Source organism: Mastigoproctus giganteus, chromosome 5, assembly GCF_048544385.1.
Source record: "Mastigoproctus giganteus isolate SK-2022 chromosome 5, ASM4854438v1, whole genome shotgun sequence".
Taxonomy (NCBI): Eukaryota; Metazoa; Arthropoda; class Arachnida; order Uropygi; family Thelyphonidae; genus Mastigoproctus; species Mastigoproctus giganteus.
In genome coordinates this window covers 156566959-156590777 of record NC_143579.1, presented here as the reverse complement: position 1 = coordinate 156590777, position 23819 = coordinate 156566959, and the positions used below count along the sequence as shown (strand labels likewise).

General features: G+C 39.3%; 1 protein-coding gene across 1 annotated transcript in view; it reads right to left on the bottom strand.

Moving 5' to 3' along the window:
* LOC150085782 (cytochrome P450 3A24-like) overlaps positions 1–23819 on the bottom strand; it is a 57562-nt gene that overhangs the window by 15376 nt on the left and 18367 nt on the right. The window contains exons 4-7 of the mRNA XM_090374690.1: positions 18895–18991; positions 14982–15098; positions 14106–14343; positions 1889–2028 (exon numbers count right to left, since the gene is read on the bottom strand). Coding sequence (XP_090230816.1) covers positions 1889–2028; positions 14106–14343; positions 14982–15098; positions 18895–18991 — 592 coding nt within the window. The remainder of the gene's footprint in view (positions 1–1888; positions 2029–14105; positions 14344–14981; positions 15099–18894; positions 18992–23819) is intronic.

The window sequence follows — 23819 nt, the reverse complement described above, 5'->3', positions numbered from 1 at the left end:
GGCCCTTTCAAGAAGAACAATCTTTTTTTTTTTTCGGACAAGGTCTCCACACGCGGACATATTCCAAATACGGTCTTACGATTGCCTCGTACAGTGGGATCATGCCTCCCTAAATCTATAGGTTAATGATAGTTAAATCATCGATTGAACACCATGAACTTTCCTGGCCGCCTGTTTACACTCCTCAGAAAACTTCATATCTGACCGTATCGTAACTCCCGGATCCCTTTCTTCTTCTGTTTTTAATTCAACCCCGCCAGGTACATAATCTATTTTGGGCTTGCTATTCCCCAGGTGTAAGACTTTGCATTTTTCTGCATTAAAACAGCTGCCACTCTTGACTATTCTGAGTCAAGTGCCAAGCAGCGCTCCTTCAAATCATCCTGATGGAGCGCTGCTTGGCACTAATCATTAACGACCTCCCAATCTTGACGTTGACTGTAAATTTTGACATCGCGCTTCTATCCCTTCGTTCATGTCGCTTTATGAAAATCAGAAACAGTGGTCCAAGAACCGAACCTTGGGGGACCTTACCTCTCACATTACACCAATCACTACACTACACTAAAAATGTTTTGTTAAAATCTAAATAAACTATTGACATTTTTTCCTACATCCAGCTCATGAGTAATTATATCAAAATAGTTTACTAGGTTAGTTAAAGATGATTTCCTTTCAATAAAACCTTGTTCCTACAGAATTCCATTTGTGCCTAAAGTCCCTGGATTGCACTTTTAGTCATTGCCACTAAGATTTTCCCTACCACTCAAGTCAGACTAAGCAGTTTGTAGTTAGCGAAGTCTACTTCACTCTTTGAATCGCCTTTGTGTTGGTGATACGTTGGCACTTCTCCAATCCGAAGGGATTGGAGAAGTGCCGACTTGTAAATATATTTCCGTCCAAAGATCTGTCATAATTAACTTCGCTGGTTCACCTCGATCTCTGGCAACCTCCCTCAAAATTACTAGGTATATGTCAAGAAATCGGGGAGCTTTACTTGCCTTTAGGCTCGAAAAGATTTTTCTAATAAATAGTCATCACTAATTTCATATGGCTCAATCTCACTTGCTATCTTTTTCTGCTGTATTTCTCTTAAAAATCTAGGAAGAATGCTTAATTAAGCCGAGAAGTTTGGATATAATGTGATCGATATGGTTAGAGGGACTAAGATCCGATCGAAATAAGACACTTATTTCTTGATTATACCAAGTCAGAAACGAGTTATTTTTGTTGAGCCAGAGTGAAAGGGAATAAAGACATAATTACATTCGTTTAATTTTAATTAAGTTTAAAGGGATTTATATTCTTAAAGGAATAATAAATTCTTTACATTTGTTTTGCGTATGTGTTTGGAAACTAGATATTGGGGTTGGAAGGGGGATGAGATGCGTGTGAGCAAGCACTGAAATTTAATAAACTTCGAAATTTAAAATGAATTTTAAGAATATAATTTAATAAATAAAAAACACAGGGATCTGCATTCACCTGAACTCTTTTAGTTCAAAAAAGTTTTCAAAAGGATTGAATGGTCATGAATAAACGGGTCAGGCTTAATTCCGCCGCCAATAAACAAAGTTGAGTGACCTCACTTCAACTGTGTGGTGAGTGTAGAATCTATTATTACTAAAGTTAAATGCACGAAAAGTAATTTAGTTACGTTCAGTTATTATTATACATTACGTAATTTATACGTAACACCACCCAAGAAAATGCATGATGTATTTAAAATGAGGCGTCTGTTTTAAATAAATAGCAACAGTGGCTTTAAAAATTGTTTAATCTAGACAAGTCTTAAAAGCAACATTTGAGTTATTTCACGAAAGGCAAAGCGAATTTGAACCCTAACTGAACGAACAAGTGAGCACTACTGATAAATTACAGTACTTACCATCGGATTTTCTCTTCTTGACCTGAGGACTTCCCTGCAGGAGTCCTGCAATTCCTCCACAGGATTTCTGAACTGATTATTGAAAGTTAACTGAACAGAGCGAATCAGAAGGAACACCTGCGATAACTCCGGAAATGAAACTGTAGGGGTTAAAAAGGAGAAAAAATTAAGACGCACAAATTAATAAGTAAGGAAAGCCTTCCCTAAATACCGAACACAGAGGTTCTTATTATTAAATGGCAAAATAACTTATTAATGCCCCCTCTTTGTAGAGTTAATGGATAACAACAGGAAAAATAATCAGAAAAAGATAATGTCCCTAGATTGTGGCCGAAACGGGTCTTGTGCATGACGGCCCTTGCGACTTTCTCCCACAGATTCTCTTGGGTTGAGATGTGCGACTGTGTTAACCACAGAAGATGGGGAAAATTATAATTTAACAGTCTGAAACAAACTTACGATAAAAGCGAGATTTCATGTTAATTCTTTTAGACACACAGGTGTGTTATTTGACAAATTTCTCATGCGTAATTCTATCCTTTTAAAATAATATACTCTAATACAGGGGGATCTCAACCGAGGGGGGGGGGAATTGGGACAACAGATTGATAGACTGTTGAATATTGATCTTTCTACAAACTACAATTCTACATAATCAACAGGACATCACACCTTATTGGATGTCACATTAAATTAAAAATTTCACATCTTTTCGGAATGCACCTTTTGAGTCAGAATCTTGGAAAGGGGGAATGACATTCTGACATATAGGGAAAAGGGTGCATGGGACAAAAGGGTTGAGAACCACTGCTCTAATACATAAACAACCATTCAATAAGTAACCACTAGTAAGTAACGTTTAATTATAGAAGTCATAGAACAGACAATAGGTAACATACAGAAGGCATGTATCCTTGGTGACAAGTTGACGGACCATATTGGGATAAACAAAAATAAAGTGGTGGGATGTAGGAACGGTGTTCGGGGCAAAGTGACGCATAAATAAAATTAACTGGCGAAACGAAACAAGTTCGAACAGCTAACGACCTTTTTGTTTTTAACCCTTATTTCAATTAGGCATATTTCAACGTGACAGTGGTGTGTTGTAGGCGTACACGAATACTGGTGTCGTAGCAGGTGCTCCAAATGAGTCCTGCGAATCCTTGCTCGTCTCCAAATATTTTTTTGCAGGTTCGGTTCCATGTGCGTGTCAACGGTACTCGCTGCAGCATGAAAACTGACCAAAATATCTTTCAGGCTGGTGAGCTGAACAGTGTGTGATACACAAGCGCCATCAGATGTCCCCCCCCCCATCATATTTACACTCATTGCAGCGTTCCCTGAGCAAATGTCCCCCCCCCCAGAGAAAGAAGTCTACTGGGTTCTGATCGCAGACTTGACCGGCCAAGGGAGGAGTTTGGCCAATCAGGGAGTCCTTTGTCAAAAAGGCCGCAGCGAGGAACCGTGTCACCTTTCTAACAAAATGCAAAGAAGCTCGATCATGCTGAATCCTTTGCCATATTTCCTAGAAAACCGCATAATTGTCCGGTAATTCTCTAGAAGAGAAGTTGTAGAACGACAAGACATGCGGACTCCATATTCATGTGGAGGCACGGCGTGGCGAATTTTATCAATCCAACTATGACTGTTCCTAAAGAACAAGTGCGTGTCGTCTATCTTATCCAGCATGCCGCTGCCGGAAAGGTGGTGTCCTCTTTGTGTTGGGGGTTGCAGCAGCAACCGGGTCGAACCGTATGGTAGTCATGCAAAATATTCTGATATCATCTACAATGGTACGAATCAAGTAGCGCAGTGTTTTAATCACCGTCCTTCCAACACCGGGTGAAAAGGCACGGGTTCGAATCCCGTCAATGACGGGAGGAACTTTATAGGCTTTCGTTTTAATCCGTGGCTGAGTTAGTCAGACGCGGATAGCATATAAAGATATTTTTATATTATTCAAGTACATCAATAAATTAGCGTTGGTAAATAAATAAATTAGCTTTGCAAATGATGCAAGAAAGCACGCTTACACAGTATCGGCAATAAAAAAAACAAAAAAAAAAAAACAACACTTTCCATTTCGCCTTGTCTATCCATTCCTTCCAATAGTTTGTCTCGCTCTTCCATGAATTAAATTTAAGCTAACAAACTTTCACAACAACAAATGGAAGTTTGTTCTAGCAATCGACCATATACTGGATAAAGGCTAACTTAACCCTATCTGTTCTGTATGCGTACTTCCCCAATTTGAATTTATGCCCCCTTATGTGCATAGTCTGAGCAACAGGAAGCAACCATTAGCATTGAGCTTTCTCAATCCATTTAAAGCCTTAAACAGATCAATCACATCACCTCGCAGATGCCTAGTCTCCAGACACTAGATTTTTGCAGAACTGAAGCCTTTCTTGGTAGGAGCACTCTTTTGTTCCTGATCAACAATTTCTATTCCCTTTTCTGTACTCGTTCCAGCAGCTCTACATCCTTCCTAAAAAGAGGCCTCCACACCTTTGTGCAGTATTCAAGATGTGGCCTGACCATTGCCTTATGCAATGGGATAATTACTGCCTTATCTCTGTTAGAAAACTTCCTGAATATAATTTTAAAAAACCCGTGAGCTGTATTGGCAGCCTGTCTGCATTGCTCAGAGAACTTCATATCTGACTGAACAATTACACCCAGGTCTTTTTCGTTTTCTACTACCCTGAGGATAGTACCACACAGTTGGTAGATTACTCTGGAGTTACTGCTACACATATGCAGTACCTTGCATTTGTCAATGTTAAGCTTCAGTTGCCACCTTCAGCCCATCTACTCAACTTTTCTAGATTCTGTTGCAGTAGCATACCGTCATTACTGCCTTTAACCACCCTTCCAAAACTTTTTATCATCTGCAAACTTGGACATTTCGATTGTTATACCTCCATCGATATTGACAAATACAGAAAACAACAATGGGCCCATCACCGAACTCTGGTGGAGTATTCTACTAATAATATTAGTCAAGGAAGAGCAGTGTCTATTGATTAACAATCTGCCTTCTCCCACTCAACCGCCCCTGTATCCATAGCAAAAACTTGCCCTTAACACCACACTGCTCCAATTTATACGGCAGTCTTTCATGTACAACAGTATCAAAAGCTTTTCTGAAATCAAAAAATAATTTTGATTTCAGGATCATTGCAGTCTTGTCTAGATGATCCTGTACGTGTAAAGCACGTACTATCTCAAGAGACTCTGGCCCACCTGGTGTTGCCAGAAGGTAGGCCAGGATCCTCTGAGGGCCGATTCTAGAGGGAAAAAGAAACACCACCCATGGTGCTGGATATGGAAAAGAAAAAAAATAAAAATGAAATAATAAATGAAGTAGAAGAAAATAAAATATGTATAATCAAAATAAGATGAAAAAAATAATAAAAAAATATGAAGGTAGTGGTGCTGCAAGAAAAAAAAAAAAACCACCCTTAACTTTGTCTGTGGGCCTAATCCAGAGGAAAAATTATATATTCAACAATCGAACCAGCAATAGTGGCATATAAGTTATGGTTAGGCGCCACCCGTTGTTTCCAACATCAGCGCTGCGTGTACTCTGATGGAATGCAGAACTATTGCATAAACCAGAAAAAACGTAGTGTCTGGTTCATGCAGTATTGTGTTATGTTCTGTTGTTGTGTCTCTAGCTACGTTGTCCAACATCGCGACTGATAGGCGAGTCAAGCTGGACTCATACTCCGGCTGATCTCCGCCAGGATCGCCTGCACTTTAACTTAGAACAAATAAAAACAAAATAAATATAAAAAGTGGGGGGGGGGTATTATAAGTGGTGGAATCAAAGTAGGCAAAAGGAGGATGAGGAAAGAAGACATCCTCCAGCGGAAATAAGATATGGAATGGAAGAAGTAGGAATCTGTGAGCCCACCGAAGGCCAGGGAAAGGAAGACAGCTTTCAGAAGAAGAAGTCTGCAAAGTTGGGTAGGTACAATGGGAAGTGTGTGAGTTGAATTGCTATCAGTTCAGTGCAGTCATCCCAACGAGGAAGATGTCCAGTTGGGTGTTCATTTAGTTGTGACAGTGGCCGGTGATGAAGGAAGAGCAGGTACGAGGAGAGATCATAGCAGTTTCAGGAACGTCTGGTTGTGTTGTGGGATCACACGTGGATAGATTATACTAACGCCTTTTGAAGACTGCTGAGGCATACCTGCTAAAAGCGCTTCTTTTGATTTTAACAGGTTGCTCTCCGGACTAAGTGTGGTTAAATTTAGATCCAGTAACAGTTGATTACGTAGGTCCAGGTAGATGTTACACGAGTGCATTACGTAGTGCCAGTCCTCCAGTTCTCCACATTCAACAATGGGCATCGTTTACAAGCCCAAAGTCCTGCAGTCTCTTTTTTGAAAGACCCATGTCCTGTCAGAAGAAAGGTAGTGTGTAAATTAGGGAGGAACCAGCCAGGTCTTTGTTTGTTAAGATAGCAGACACTAGGTTGAAATAGCTTGGTAGTGCCGCCTTTGGTGGAATCATCCCAACGGATTTTCCAGAGGGAAACAAGTTCCTGCCAAGTACGACGGAGTTCTTGTTTCCAATTTGCATCGACAATAGTTTTTATCCCCAGGAATTCAGTGTCTTTGTTCTTTCTGATAGCATGGGAAAGCCCTGTGAAGGCTGCTTGGAGGTCAAGGGGGATACAACCTGTTAATACTTTTAGTGCTGCTGTTGATGTCGTTCTACAAGCCCGAGTCATTTTTAATAACAGCAAGATAATTGTATCTGCAAGATAATGTTTCTAGTGTTGATAACGGACAAATGACAGAACCATATGGCAGCGCCGTATGTTACGAACGGTACAAAAACAGCTGAATAAAGAAGGTGGAGTGCAGGTCCCTTAAGACCCCCTGTCTTTGCGGGTGAAACGAGCAAGCATATTGATATAATTTTTTGCCTTCTCTTTCATGGGCTTTAAATCTGACATGAAAGTTCTGCAATCATCTAGAGTAACACCTAAATATTTGAATGAACCTTGATTCTTGAGTGCATGTCCTTTATAACGAATGGTTGGTTGTCTGTTGATATCAAGACGCCCTTTGAGAAGTAGGGTTCTACTTTTATCTGTAGAGATTTCCAGCTTATTCTCCTCAGCCCAAAACCGACAGGACATTCAAGCTTATTGGCTCTAGTCTCAATAACTGTAAGAGTAGGGCTCTCAACAACGATAACCAGGTCATCTGAAAATGAGAGCTGTTTGGTATGGGGGAAGTCATGCAGGTGCCAATCATCCAGAATCATATTCCAAACAGCTGGTCCCAGAACAGAGCCCAGCGGGCAGCCTCTGGTGAGTTGGCGGGTGATACTATGAAATTTTGTTTTCATGGTAACTTTTCTGTTAGAGAAGTAATCTGTAAGATATTTGAAGATGTTGAAGGAGCACGTATATTCTGGCTCGCCGCAGGATCCTTGGCCACCAGACGGTGTCAAAAGCTCCTTTAAAATCTATAAAAAGGGCCAGTACATAACGGGCATCAGAATTATCTGGTAGCTGAGTTGTTTTCAGTAGTGCATCGATAGTTGAGCACTCCTGCTTGAAGCCAAACTGGAGTGTAGAGGCGATATCAAGTAAACCAATTTGATTCATCTCCTTCCACCTAGCATTTGAATAAGTAAAGAAGTGTTTTCTGTTTTTCTTTGCAATCTTCGCCAAAGATTTCTCGTAAGTCTGTCTTCCCTTACTTAACCTCCTGTGTGACTTGATTACAGACCAGTTTACATCTACTATAGACTTCTTACATAGACCAGTGATCAGGAGCGCGAGTGCAGTAGCACACGCACTTTGAGTGGACCGGGGTTTCAGCCCATGACTGGTAAATACGATTAACGATTTTATTGATTGATTTATTGTAAAATCCACTGACCTGGTGGTCGTGCTGGAGTATAAACAAGAACATTTTATTTTTTTTTATGTCGCTCTGATATGCATCCCGTGCATTTTATTTCTCTCCGCCTCATTCATGTCACGTCCATTTACGCCTATACCTTTATTATTTTAGTTGTATGAAAAGCACAGTAGCTTCTACGAATAATTCTCTATAGCTCTCACATGGATTCTCTGCGGATTTGCAAGCCAGAAGTTTATAAGATTCTAACAGGGAGCTAACTGATTTTTTAATAACTGAGAGAAAAGTGGAAGAGAAATTGTTGAAATTAAACATAAGAAAGGCACCTGGGGTGGATGGGATCTATCCAATTAGATTAAGAGAGGCAGCAAAAGAAGTAAGGAAACCCTTAGCCATAATTATGAGAGCATCCTTGGATTCAGGGAAGGTCCCCACATACTGGAGATGTGCGAATGTATCCTCAAATCACAAAGGAGGATGAAAGGTATCACGGATAATTACAGACCTGTTTGTTAATTTCTGTTCCAGGGAAAATAATGGTGTTACTGGTCAAAGAAGCATTGCAAGATCATCTAGGCAAGACTGCGGTTCAGATACAGCATGGTCACAAAGGAACTGGATGCAAAACAATTTTGATATCTTATATTTGGATTTCAGGAAAGTTCTTGATACTTGTGCACATGAAAGACTGCTGTACAAATCAGAGCAGTATGGCATTAAGGGCACGTTGAGTGGGAGAAGACAGGAGTAGCAATCAATGGACACTGCTCTTCGTGGACTAACGTTATAAGTGAAGTCCCCAGAGTTTGGTGTTGGGCCCATTGTTGTTTTCTGTATTTCGTAATCTATTGATTAATGTATATCAGGCTCAAGTTTGCAAATAATACAAAAGTTGGCAGAGTTGTCAATGACAGTAACTACAGTATGCTACTGCAACAGGATCTAGAAAAGTTAGTCGGATGGGTTGACAAATGGCAATTGAAATTTAACATTGCATTTTCCAAAGTACTGCATATGGCAAATGTAACCCCCAAATAAATTACCAACTGTGTGGTACTAGAGTCAGGGTAGTGAAGAATGAAAATGACCTGGGTTAATTGTACTGTCAGATATGAAGTTCTGAGCTGTGCAGACAGACAGCTCATGGAATTTTGTCAATGACATACAGGAATTTTGCTAATAGGGAAAAAGGAGGCGATTATCCCTTTGTAGAAGGCACTGGCCAGGCCACATCTTGAATACTGCATAAAGGTCTGCAGCCCTCATTTTATGAAGGATATAGAGTGCTGGAAGGAGTACAGAGAAGGACAAGGAGATTGGTAAGGGGAACAAAGGGATTCCTCTTACCAAGGAAAGCTAGGGTTCTGTAAATAGTTGCGTCTGGAGGTGACCTGATTGAGGTGTTTAAGGCTTTAAATGGTTTTATCAACTTCCATGTTGAATCATATACCACTACTACACTGAGTGGACAGAAATCATGGGATACCTAGTAACGGGTAGAACCACCTTTTACCCCGATAAGGACAGTCACCTAGTGAGGCATTGAGTCCATTAGTTCACGGAAGCGTTCTAGAGGTATTTCCATCCACGCTTGCTGCACCGCTGTCCATAATTCCGTCGCATTCCTGGGTGGAGGATGCAAAGCTCGAACGGACCTTTCCACAGCATCCCAAAGATGCTCCACAGGGTTCATTTCCGGTGAACCGGGAGACAATTCCATGATAAAATCTGCGGAATGCTCTTCGAACCATGTTCTAGTCACCACGGCTCTGTGGCGAGGTGCACGATGGAAGAGTCCATTGCACGATGCAGATCCTGCTGGAAGAGTCCATTGCACGATGACCACGAAGGGATGCAGATAGTCTGCAAGGATGGACAAATATCCTGGACCGTTCAGAGATGCGTCTAGACGTACCAGAGGTCCCAACGTGTGCCAAGTTGAACATTCCTCAGACCATCACCGACCGTCCACCTGCCTGAACAGTCCCTTGTTGATATGACAGGTGCACAGCTTCATATGCACCTTCCTTGTTGATATGACAGTTGCATAGCTTCATATGCACCTTTCCGTTCGCTCGAAATAACTGGAAACGGGAATCATCGGACCAGGAGACTATCCAGTGCCGATGTTCTTTCGCCCAGTTGCGGCGTACAGTCCTGTCGTGGTATTAGCGATGGGACTCTGGCGGGTCGGCGGCTCCCATAACCTATTGCGGCTAATGATCGCCTGATTGTCTTGGTGAAGACGTTTCTGACACCTCCCTCGTTGAACTCTGCGGTGATTTGTGCCACTGTCGCTCTCCGGTTGACTGAAACAAAGCGAGACAGACGTCGACAGCATGTTCATCCACCACCTTTCTCTGTCACGATGAGATGGTATTCCTGAAATGGCGTATTCCCGATAGTCTTGATACTGTCGGACGGGGATCGAGCAATATCTGTACCACCTCCACGATAGTGACCCATGCGTCGGGCACCCACTATCCCTCTTTCAATGTCTGTTAACTCACGACGTTTATCCATATTGACATCGAATTACCGTCTACGTGAATGCAGTGTACCTATATACCTGCCAAGCGGTGGGTTCGTCCACTAGTGAGAGGGATGACAGCGTTGTGTTACCCAGGAACTCCATGAAATTTGTCCTTTCAGTGTAATACTAATTCCTTCAACATTTGATTTGCTGATGTTAACATCATCAGTTGGTCCCACTGTATAGAATTTAAAAACTGACTAAGACCTCTATAGTCAACCTTTACGAAATCAAAAACACTTATCTTTACCCATCTAACTACATTTAGATCTTTAAGTAAATCCCACATGAATACACTGATCACTACATCTGCCGATAAAAGAACCTACATGAGTTAAGAATCGGCAGATTCTTAATGCATGAAGAACCACTGCTGATAATCAGATCAAAAGTTTTGCTCTCTCTTGCCTCTTTAATGTGCAACATCTGTACCACCAACATAGACAGAATTTTCCATTTAGAATGAGAAATTCTGCCCCTGAAATTCAAAACTTACGCAGTTACTGCTCTTCTATAGCATGGATGAGTTTCCAACGGATTAATATTCATATGTAGTAAGGTTTAAAATCTTCCATTATAAGACATTCTGATTTATTTTCCCACTATTTTTCTCTGTACAGTTGTCCACATCATAGTCATTAGGCCTATGACAAACTACTACTCTCATTTTTGTTTTCCCACTGGTTATGTCACACCAAACTGATTCAACATTGCACTGGCCACCAATGTCAACTGTATACACTGCCTTAGATTTTATGTGCGTCTTAACTAAGAGCATAATCCACCCCCTCCCATCATTTCTGTATGCACTATATCCCCATGTTCACTTTCTGCATCCCTTATATTTTGAGTGACACCAGGTCTCTGATATCCCACAATGTCGGCATTTAATGTCTTGCCCAATACTTCAAATTGGTTTACTATAATCCTAGCATTAGTTTACATGCCAGTAAACATGCACCTGTTCTTAGTTTTAATTAAGACAGCTCACGTATTTACTTGTTCCATAATGACTCCCAACAGTCCTTTAAATCCTGGACAGCTTGGGCTTGTCTACATTCAATAAACGTAATGCAAAGAGTGCATATTAAGAACATTCTTTGTTGCACTCATTCGGAACTTCACTTTTCCTTTATTAACTGTCCTAAGTTGGTTGCATACCTGAGAAATATGAAAACTATAAATGGTGCACACAAAGCAAGTACTGCAAACATAGGCAGAATTTCCCATTTAGAATGAGAAATTCTGTCCATGAAATTGGAAAATTACGCAGTTACTGCTCTTCTATAGCTTGGATGATTTTGCAACGGATTAATGCTCATATTTAGTAAGGTTTTAATACAGCGTGTGATTATTAAACACTTTTTGCAACTCATGTTTGTTTGTGATTTGGATATCCAAATCACTTTTGGTAGAGTCGATTACAAACTAAGATGTTTGTAAAAATATGCACATTAATGCGAAAATCGGGAGAGAAATTTATGAACAGTACCAGCCTGCGGTCTTTGAAGAGAATTGGAGAGGTTGTCGGGGTGGTCAGATAAATGGCAGTTATTTTTAAATGCTGCAAAATGTGAGGTTTTTACAATTGGGCAATGACTCCAAAAAGATAGAATTAAAACTGGAGAAGAAGAAAGGGTTTTCGGGTTTGCGATCATGGCAGAAATGGAAGGGTTATTTTTGATTAGCTCTTAGAGGTAATCAGTACTCTTGGTAGCAAGTTCCTCCTCCAGTAATTTAATGATGCCGAAAAATTTACAGTATTAAGTGAGGCTAAAAGTTAATATATAATTCGATAAAAAATAATATATAATTTGGCACGTAAAAATTTTGCTATTTTGGAAAAACTCAGCAACAACTATTCATTGGCTAACGAAATGTGATTAAGCACCTGTAATGAATCTTTAAATGTTTCTTATTTACCTTATTCAAAAAAAAATACTAATTTTAGTAAAATGCTTCAAGAAAACTTGTATGATAAGCTTATTAAAACCAAACGGACATTTTCTAAACAGGCAGTTTTTGCCACGTGATTACTCCCAGCAAACATTAATATAATCATAAACGCTCGTTTGAGTTTCTATGATTTTAGTTAGCTTTTCTTGACATCAAAGCATTTTTACTGTATTCTACGTGTAACATAATACCCAATATAAAAAGTAAACAGTGTTTTAGTAAAATATTTACTCGGCGGTTGACGCTGATTACAATCGCCGTTTTTCATCCCGTGTGGAAAAGGAATGAATTGGAATTGCAGACGAATGTTTCGAAGTTTGAACGATTTTTTACGTCCGTGAAACTAGTTCCTCCTCCAGGAAACAGCAAACCGACCAACAAATACAAGCAATGACAGACATTAAATATTAAATTTTGTCTTCGGACTTTCACGAACACCGTTTACCATTTGTGAATAGCGGAAAAGCTCAAAAGTGGAAGACCGCGTTCAATTTTCAGCACGATTCGAATTTCGGAATTGTTCGAAAGCCATCGTTCAGGAATTGTTTATTATTAGGTTTTATTTCGAAGGCGTGCCTTCATCTCCCCCCTCCCTGAAATCGTCCTCGTTTTTATATTCTCGTGCTTCGTTCCTAACATTGCATGCTGTAGCGACCAAAGACAATTATTTCCGTTTAACTGGAACCATTTCCTAGTTATCTTTTTCGATGGGAACTCCCCCGAGAAACATCCCGGTCCACAAATGAAGAAAGAACAAATGCAGTAATGAGCTTAAAACGAAGTAGTACATTAGTTCTGTCTTCAAATTTTTATGTTCTCTTTTGGTGTCCTTATTTAAGGATTTAACTTTACGCATCGTACTACGTCTGTATATCCAAGGTATAATGCATTTCCAGGTACAAAATGAGTCGAAAATGCTTAATACATAAAGATTAACATTTGTTTTTGCTGAATCTGTTTAAGCAGAAAACCATCTGCGAGTTAACGAGAACCACTTTTTTTTTTATGGCTGCCCTATGACCTAGAGTCAGCCAATCATGAGACATCTTTGGCCATCAGGACCTAAACACTTGCGTGTTTTGCGAAATGAAACAGACCCTGCACACAATAAATGTAATTGAAACCTATCAATCATAAAATGTTCCTTAATGACCAAATAAGTCAGAAGGGAAACTGTACAGTTCTTCTGAACTTAAAATATTGAATATACACTGGTGTTCAAAGAAAGTCCATCACCCCTTAAAATTGTAATTGTCCGAATAACTCAAGTATATGGCAATATTTCTTACAGATTGCATCAGATAAGATTGACACGCGTAGGTGATAATGTAATATTGCATCAGCTATTACTTTCAGCTACGAGTATACATATAAGCACGCTCTGCAAGGGCTCCAGTCATTCCTTGACTGTGTCAGGATGCCGAGTTACGTGCTGTTGACGCCACGAAGAGTGCTATTATTGCTTTACGTGAAGAAGGATGTTCTTCGCGTCATATTGCTTATAGTGCCTTGTAATCAAACTAAACTATTATATTTTAGTTTGATTATAAGGCACTATAAACAAAAAGTGCCTTGTAATCAGTCGACAGTGAATAGATTTCTTTCAAAAATCAAGAATACTGGTTGCCTTAACTATTAATAAATATATCTTTTGTTAATATATCTATTTGTGATGCTAGTCGTTAAAGAAACATACCATCTCGAAAAAAAAGGTTAGAAATGTGAAATCCCATCAACAAATGCAATTTATTTGAAAACCAGCATACTACGTTTTCATCACAGTAAAAGTTGATGATCAATAATTTTCAGAATAAATCACTAAAGTTACTACGAAGCTTACTTATAAGAAGAGCAGTTAACGATGCAATGTTGACTTTCAGAAGTAGTCTGGCTGTTCTCAAGAAAGAATCATTTGGATTTCGTTGAACATCCGTTTTAATACCGAATGCCGATCTACCAATGACATCCATAGTCAGACCCTGGTACAGTGGATACATGTTAAATGGTCGTTTCCTGTCTGCTTTCATCTTTATGTTTTCCAGCAGAACTTGCACAGCATCGGTGATAATTGGAGACATCTTTTTAGAAAAAAAAAAAAAAACTATTGAGTGCAACTGACAAAAAAAAAAAAAATTTAAATACTCAAAAGCATAATAAATAAATCGGGTGTGCAAACATCTTTGACGGCACATACTAAAATTCGAACAGCTAGAACCGAAATCATGAACGATGATTTCGAAATAAACTTTTGAAAGATTTGACAATTCATTCTAAGAGAGAAAATTATAAAATTTCATGAAAATCCAGTCACTGAAACTCCAGTGTTATTAAATGTGAACGGACGGACAAATGAATAATAATTGTTGGATTTCTGAATGTCCGATCTTAATGAAATTTGGAATGTCTGGAAAGATCTTTCTTAAAGCATCAAATACAGAAATTCATGAAAGTCCTTAAACTTGAAATCGAGTTTTTACATGCGGACGGACAGACAGACAGACATTGTGAAGCCAATAAGCGCATTATGCATGTTGCACCTAAAATAAACCTATCAGCTGATTACCCTATAATTTATGCAACTCGTATTTCAGTACCCTAAATATTTTTTTTAGTTTATATTAAGTGGAAAATTTACCAAAAAAAATTAAGCGGAATTATTAAAACAGAAAATAAAAATATCATTCGCTAGTCAACGAGGTTAAATATTTGTACTTACCAACTTCATTTTACTTGTGGTAAACGAAGGGGTTAATATGGTTCTGACTTCCTTCCACCGTTTGTTTCGAAGGGCAGCCAACGTGTTTCGGAAGACCGCGGGAGAAGTAAGCGAGCGCTGCAATACGACAGAAAATTGAACTAAAGTTGTGGTTTAGAATACAGGTTGGGACACACTGCATTTTAATGTGCAAGAACAATTCAATTCAGATCAGTACATAAAATAAAAGCAATTATAATATAAATTACTAAAATTATCCATAGTTAGTAACATTAATGCTCAAAATGATAGACGATAAACAAGTATTTATCAATAAAGTATGGGATAGTATTAGATACCCCAACCAATGAGAATTTATGGGAGGCGAAGTTGAAAAATATGTAATTAATGATGTTGAAATTTAACGATTATTTAAAAAAAAAAAAAAACTTTCGCGCCTACGGGCAAGTAATGTTCCTGAGGTAGATGGCATATACCCTATAATTTTAAGGGAGGCAGCAAATGAGTACATTGAACCATTGAGGCTAATTATGAGAGCATCACTAAAGCCAGGAGAGATTCCGTTGGAATGGAAAAGTGCCAATGTATCTCCAATACACAAAGGCAGTTCTAACAGTATAGTGGGAAATTAAGAACCGGTCAGTCTAATCTCAGTAGTAGGGAAAATATGGGGATAGAAATGGAATTCTGAAGGATACAGAGCGTGGTTTTGGAAATAAACTCATATTCGACAAATCTGGTTAGCGTTTTGACAGGTTCACTCATGAGCTGGATTTAGGGAATGATTTCGACATTGTTTATTTAGATTTCAGCAAATCATTTGACTCAGTCCCACATGACCCGTTATTTTATAAGCTGGAGCAGGTTAGAATCACAGGGGGAACATCCTTAGATGGATATCAGGGTGACTTCGGGGCAGGAGGCAGAGGGTTGTGACAAATTCTTCAGATTGGGTTAATGTAAGAAGTGGGCTTCCCTAAGGATCAGTATTAGGACCACTGTTGTTTTTGATTTTCATAGTGTATGTGTCTAACGGCACCAGGGGTTTCCCCCATCTCCGCGTTGCTTTAATTGTGGGTGTAACAGTTCACTGTGAAGACTAGAGATTTAAAAGTGTATGGATAATGTATGAGTGTAGTGCTGTGTATTTTTGCTCTTCTGGCCATTTAGCTAGATCCCTGCTGGGGGCCCAACGTTGTCCACACTATGCCTCGTGGAAGCAGACCAGGTACACTAGTATTTATTTAGTCTGGCAGGTCCTGCCACCTAATTTCCTGGGATTTCAGTGGCTAGGGCCTAAAAAAAAAAAATTTACATACATATATAAAATAAAATAATTTTCGCTCAGTGGGGGTTAAGAAAATTGTGTAGAAAAGTTAAGAAAATTGTCTCCCCCCACTCTACCTAATACGCTAGTGTTATACACTAGCGTATTAGGTAGAGTGGGGGGAGACCGAAGGCTGGGGGAAAAGACAGAAATATGGAGACGATAGAGAAGACGACCCCAGATAATCAGTGGGGTAGGCCCATGCCCCACCAGGCGAAGAGAGGAGTGGCAAGGAGGTGAGGGGACGGAAAATATCGTTCCCTCCCCCTGCCGGTGGAGAGGGGAAAAGACAGGGCCATGCAAGGGAGCATGGTTTAAGAGCCAAGATGGTCAGCAGCAAGCCTGCAGTTCGTCTTCAGTGGTATTGGTGTTCCCATTTGGGATATCACTCATGGGACCAAGTCCTGTCCAGTTTAGTCAGTTCTTGTCCTTTATTAAGTAGGTTCAGTTGTTATTCCTGGTTGTCATGTGTAGGATTCAGTTGCGCTCCATTACAGCATGCACTCGTCTTCTTGCGAAGAGCTCTTGGGCGTAGCAGAAGAAAGCCAAGTACTCTTGTTCTGTATCCAGTATGTTGTGCTCCCGTCCTCTAGCACAATATAAGATCTTTGTTATTAGGATGTTGCGGAGGTCGTCATAAAGCTAGCAATCATACATTAGATGTTGCCAGCTCTCCAGACCACCACAAACACAGGTAGGGTCCTCTTCAATTCCCACAAGGAAAAGTATGGCATTGATGGCCCCATGTCCGGTGAGAAGGTATGCCGCATGGAATCCAGGTGAAAATCACGTTGGGAACTTAGGGTAGACCCTGCCGACGTCAGGTATAAACTTCCTGGTTATCTCCCCTGTATGGGAGTTTGTCCATCTCTCTTGCCACACGTGCAGCAGGTGAGCGTAGAGCCTCTTCTTTTCAGCGGTGCGGTTATTTGCTGGGTCAGTTGTATGACCGAGACAAGTCCTTGAGGTGCCCTTTTCCGGGTGGTAAAGTAATCCTTTGCCCACAATCTCCAGGTCAATGGGGAGAACTCCGGTCAGGACCTGTAAAGCGTGGGTGCTCACCGTGCTGCAGGCACGAGAAGTAAATAGTTGAACCGATCTTTGGGTTGAGTCGATGATACGTCGGTTGACTGCGGTAGTAGTCTTCTGATACCATACGCCAGAGGCATATGTGATGATAGGTATGAATATGGCTTTGTAGAAGATATGTAGCGTACGCCGGCCAAGGCCCCAGTCCCTTCGAGCCACCCTAGCAACGAGGGCAGCGTATTTCCTGCTCTTGGTTCGGATGTATTGTAGGTGGTCTTTGAAGGATAGGTTGTGGTCTAGGATGACTCCTAGATACTCGAGTTGTTTGGAGAATTTTATTGTCGTCTGGTTTATCTCAATTTGAGGAGGCCGTCGTAGGTCCAGGTTCCCTTTCAGCAAGGCTGAGTTGGTTTTTTCTGGTGATATTCTCAGGTGATTCTGTTTTGCCCAGTTCTGCAGTAGCTCCAAGGCCAGGTTCGCCGTCTTTATAACCTTATTGGCTTCGTTCGTGGTGTAATCAACCACAGTCTTCTTCAACTTTGTAATCAACTCATATCGTATTTACATCCCCATACCTGCCTTTGCTCATGTATATTGTTGACTGTTATGTCACTCTCTCTGACATTAGTAACTATGCTTCGTCTGCTAATATCCACAAAAAAAAAGTTGTCAACAACATTAAGAAATTCTGAATATCTTTGGCTCTGATATTAACTGTAAATCCTGTATATCCTCTCTGATCTCTTCTCTCTGTATTCCCTGATCCATACCATCGTGCTGAACCTCAGCAGTTGTCATGGAACCATCATCATCCTCATACCACTAACTCCTGGATTAGTAGCACTCTTAATTTTATGCTTTGGATCTGTTAACTTTTTAGCCACTTCTCCGTGTAGCCTAGGAACTCGCGAGGGGAGGGGGAAGTGCCAGGCTCTTCTCTTCCTCCCCCACCTCTAGGATGTTTCTTCTTATCCATATTTTAAACCAGATAATTGATCAACCCAGTAACTCAGAAACGTTCTTGATCTATCAGCAGGAAAACCTGATAACGTTTCCCACCAAATTATGTGTCCGCCGACGACGATCGTTACCACATGGCAGCCATGCTGATGTGGTAACCCACACACACTTAACCAAATAGCAATATTACAAAAGCTAAGTATTGTCCACCTTGAAACTATTAAAAACAGCTAAAGAAACTCTTCCACAGTCCTCGTTTCCAGAAACGTAATCGCCGCTAAGGTGCGAGACCCGTAACAGGACATAGTAGTAATAGAAGTAAGAATGTTGGAAGTGGAAAACACCAAGCACGAGCTCCCGCAATAGTGCCCTTTTTAAAAATGAATTCACGTTATGTTTATTACTCTTGTTTTTTTATCCCATAAATTTATCACTTTGACTCGCACATTACGAAGCTGTTCGGGTTTTTATACCGCGAGCTATGTGGAATAGTCCATTACTGATGAGGTGGCCATAATTCAGTGATCACTGAATGTATATAGAGTATACTTCTCTGATGTATACAGCACAGATGTAAACAAAACAACAGCCACTTACCGGACGATTAATAAACGCATGAAAATTTCGAACTTCTACCTTCTTGAGTAACTCCGGATCTGTTATAATTAGTACAGGTTTCATGCCAAAATAATACCTGAAAAGAAGAGACTTTTGTTGACTGTTAAACTAACAAGTTTAGTTATGTACGCAGTGCTTTACATTTCAGGTACGTTAGCAAATAGTAATAATTCATTATTTATAATGAAATATCAAATACAAAACTTCATATAACAAGATACAAAAATACTAAAGCCAACCCATTAATATGAAAATCTGTTACAAAGATTCCTAAAATATTTTAAGTAAACACCGAAATTTTAAAATAGATCAGAGCTCTTGTTCAAACTTTACAGTAATATTTCTGTAGGGAATGCTATGAAATCGGAAATGAACGAAGAACCATCGCAAGGGCCAACATAATGTATGTTGAAATATTGGTAGCATTCAACAGTTTTCTTGTCCATTAATGTGAAATTCTTTTATTTATGCGATTTTAGTGGGGGGGGGGCAACTGAAAAATCATTACTGAACCTGAAATTTCTCCAAGGACCAACAGAACATTGGTTGAAAATTTGGTCCCGTGCCGATTTTTCTTTCTAGAATTATACGCGAAATATACTTTCATTTAAATGGATAGATTAGTAATGACCATAAGTGCAAGGAAGCTTAAGGCTTATGCTGCACTAGCCAAAAAAAAATAAATAAATAAAATTAGAATAAATTAAATAAACAATAAAAGAAAAGGAAATAGACAACCTATGCACCTCCTTCCTCCCGTAGGTATAACTGACCTTTCAATTTCCCCCAAAACGTCAGCCTCAACCACCCATGTAGATAATTGATTCCAGTAATTTATAACTCTGCCACTTTTCTGACTATCTGAATTTATAGCTGCCACTTTTCTGACTATCCCTGAAATCTATCTAGGTCGCTCTGAAGAAGGTCTGTTTGGCAGTGATCATTAATTACTCTACCAATCTTTACATCTGTAAATTTAGACATAACGTCCTCTATCATCCTCCATTCATCGATGTCATTTAAGAAAATCAAAACCAGTAGTGGTCCCTATAGTGATCCTTGGAGATCCTCACTTCTTACATTAACCCAAACTGAGGAATAACCATTTATCACAACCCTCTGCCTCCTACCCTGAAGTCATCCTGCCATCCATCTATGATTTTCCCTGCGATTTCAACCTGTTCCAACTCAAAGTAACGGCTCATGTGGAACTGAATCAAATGCTTTGCTGAAATCTAAATAAACAATGTCGAAATTATTCCCTAAATCCAACTCATGAGTGAACCTGTACAAATAGCTAACCAGCATGGCAGGCTTCAGGGGCGATCGAGCTGTGCGGCCGCACAGGGCGCCAAAATTTAGGGTGCACAATTTCCCGCAAATTCACTGATTTGCTGAAAATCTCAAGTCGCGATATGAAGTCAATCTTACCTTCCGATTCAAGTAATTCGGAAGTTGGAGAGGTCGCATCGTTTCTTTTAAAAAGAAAAGATTTTTCAGTTAATAGTAAAAATGAAATTGGAGAAGGTGCACCAAAAAATCTCGCTGACAGACCTGGTGCCCGCGCTGCTAACCAGATTTGTCAACCATGATTTTTCACCTTACAAAACCATACTGTATATCCTTCAGAATTTCATTTCCATCTAAATGATCCTGAATTCCACCCTTGATCATTGCCTCCCTGCTACTGAAGTTAGACTGACCGGTTTGGTAATTTCCCACTACACTGTTAGAACTGCCTTTATGCATTGGCACCTTTCCATTCCAACGAAATCTCTCCTGAGTCCAGTGAAACACTCAATTAGCCTTAATGGTTCGATGCACTCACTTGCCACCTTCCTTAAAATTAATAGAGTATATGCCATCAACTCCAGGAGCCTTACTCGCCTGTAAGCTCGAAAGTCTTTTCATTAAATACTCATGCGAAATTTGAATATCATTAATTACATATTTTTCAACTTCACTCCCATAATTTCTCATTGACAAAGGATTTTTCTTCGGTAAATATCAATGCAAAGTAACTGTTGAGTTCATCTGCAACATCAGCTATCTAATACTGTCCCATCTCCATTAAAAAGGGTCCGATCTGATTTATCCTTCTCTTCTTTGCATTTATATATATATATATATATATACATATATATATATATATATACATACATATATATATATATATATACATACATATATATATATATATATATACATACATATATATATATATATATATACATATATATATATATATATATATATATATATATACACATGTGTGTGTGTGAGAAGAATTCCTTATCCCCTACCTCTTTGCTGGCGATTTCTCATAATCTACCTTTGCCAGCCTCATCTTTTCTGTGGCACTATTACAGATAAATTTGCAGCGTTTATAGGCTTCAGTACTCTATTTCTCTGCAACTTTTCCATTCAGTCTTTTTCTGCTAATTTAGAAAACTTCATTATTCATCTAACTTGGAATCCTCCTCGTGGAGGATTTTTTTCTGGTATACACGCATTCAAGGCTTCTTGTGATTAATGTTTTAAAGGTGTATCATAACTCAATTGTATTCACTCTCTATGAGATGTGTACCCAATTAAGAGGCCTTGTAGTATCTCAATCCATTGTAATTTCTTTTCCTGAAATTATAACCCCTTCCATTGCCTTTAATCTCTCTCTCTCTCTCTCTCTCTCTCTATATATATATATATATATTATAGAACTTCGTGATCACTTCCTGTACTGTCAGCCCATTCTATTTGCATGTAGAGGCCCTCGTCACAATCACCTGGCCTGTACATTACTCCCACTATACCTTTGCTTCCGACTATCTCAACACCATACAGATTCTATACTAACATACGAAACGTTTGAATCCGGGAAAGCTTTCGTCGCGCTCAGGCTACTTCTGATAAGAAGCATGACCCCCATCACTCCTATCCTTCCTATATACCGTGTACATACCATACTGAAACTCATCATACCATATTTTAGGGTGGCACCATGTTTCAGTAAGCCCCATTATGTCAGCGTTAATTGTCCTTACCACCAGTTCGAATTCACTCATTTTATTGACGACACTTCTGACATTACTATATAAAAAATTAGGACAGTGTTCTTGTATAGTTAACTATCCTAACACACCCCTTGAAGTTATTTAAACTAGCTTCCCTGGCATTAGCTACCCGCTCATTTGAAACGTTTCTGTCCTCAGAAAGTCTTTCTGATATGATCTTTTCGATAACAAACAACAAGAACTCTTGAGGTATGTTGATCTTCTAAGAGTGATATTAAAAGCTTTCTATGGACCAACGAAACATACTCAGAAAATGTAATTTCGAAAAGATCATATCGCAGAGGAGAGGTGAATCCAGAAAGTAAATATCGTTATCGTCTTATCAATTAATTACTAACATTAAAACTGTAGCACTGTTTCTTGACTTATCTAAAGCCTTGGACTGCATAAATCATAATATTCTACTCAACAATCTTGGCATCTATTATTTCCGACATCTGTTATTTCCCCAGGGGAGTTCCTCAAGGCTCACTTCTCGGACCTATCCTATTTGTTCTTTACATCGATGAATTTCTCTCTCTCTCTTCTTCCATCTTCCCACCTAGTAGCGTATGCCAATGATATTTCCACGTTGATCACAGATAAAGATCCTAATCAGCTTCAACTCAAAATCTCTGCCTTGCTCTCTGTGATGCATAGTTGGTTTCAAAAGAATCAGCTTATACTCAATCCAGAAAAATCAAAATATATGGTGTTTAGAACGAAAAACAAACCACTAAATACTGATTTCGACATAACAGAAAGAAAAACTTAAAGGGTGAAAGAAATAGTTTCTCAGAATCTGGCTAGATGACAAGCTAAGTTGGATAAAACAAATGATAACCCTACGAAAGAAAACTTCGTAACTGGCGGGAATACTCGCCAGGGCCTCTGCCTGGGTGACTGAAAGTTTTTTAATTTAAATATGCTTTTTACAGTGGTTTCCGGATAGAATTGAAGCAAAACAATTGTGAAAGACCTTCTGAAAAGGAATAAAAAGTTTATTTACAGTTTTTACAAGGAAATCAGTGGAGGTAGATGTCTTAATGTTTTTTTGGTCTTCCTTTGAACAAGAATCACATTAATGAAGATATTTTAGTTTCTCGAGTGTTATATTGATATACGGCTTTTTAGTGATTTTTGTTAAAAGTTAAAGAATAACTGATACAAGACAAACAAACAAGAACTTTTATAAGAGACCTAGTTTATAATTATCCTTCGACAGCCGTCTCCTTGGGGCTGTCTGTCAGTAATATTTTACACTTGTGGATGATTGCTAGTGGACCTGATTGTTATTTGTGGTAGAATATTCTACTGTGTAAATTGGAGTAAATTGCAGCGTATAGGTTCAACTGACTAATAGAACTTAAGAATAGAAGAATAACAGAACTCAAGAATAGAAGAATCTCAATTGTCATTGAGAATACCCAAAAACACTTACAGTGTTTTCGATGTTTTTGGGTATTCTCAATGACAATGGTCTCGTTGTGACTACTGTTTCTCCTGGCCTTATGATAGCCTCATTTTTAGGAAACTAAGGATTAAGAATAGAAAAACCTAACAGTGAAGAACAATCGCGCAGTGACAATGATGACTATTGTTCTTTTCTGGACTCATATGGCCTCTTCTCAACACCTATAAGACGAGTGTTGTGTTTACTGCAGATGAAATCAATTTAGAATTTAAATGGCAGTTTTGGATCATGCCTTGGGCAGCCGTCCCTTGTGGCTGCCTGTCTGACTAAATCAGACCTTTTGGACTGATATATTGCTCCGGACTTGCTTCTGACTGAGGGCCATTCTCTGGTTGTGGAGAGTAGGCCGAAAGTTTCGGACTAAATTATGACCCTGTAGA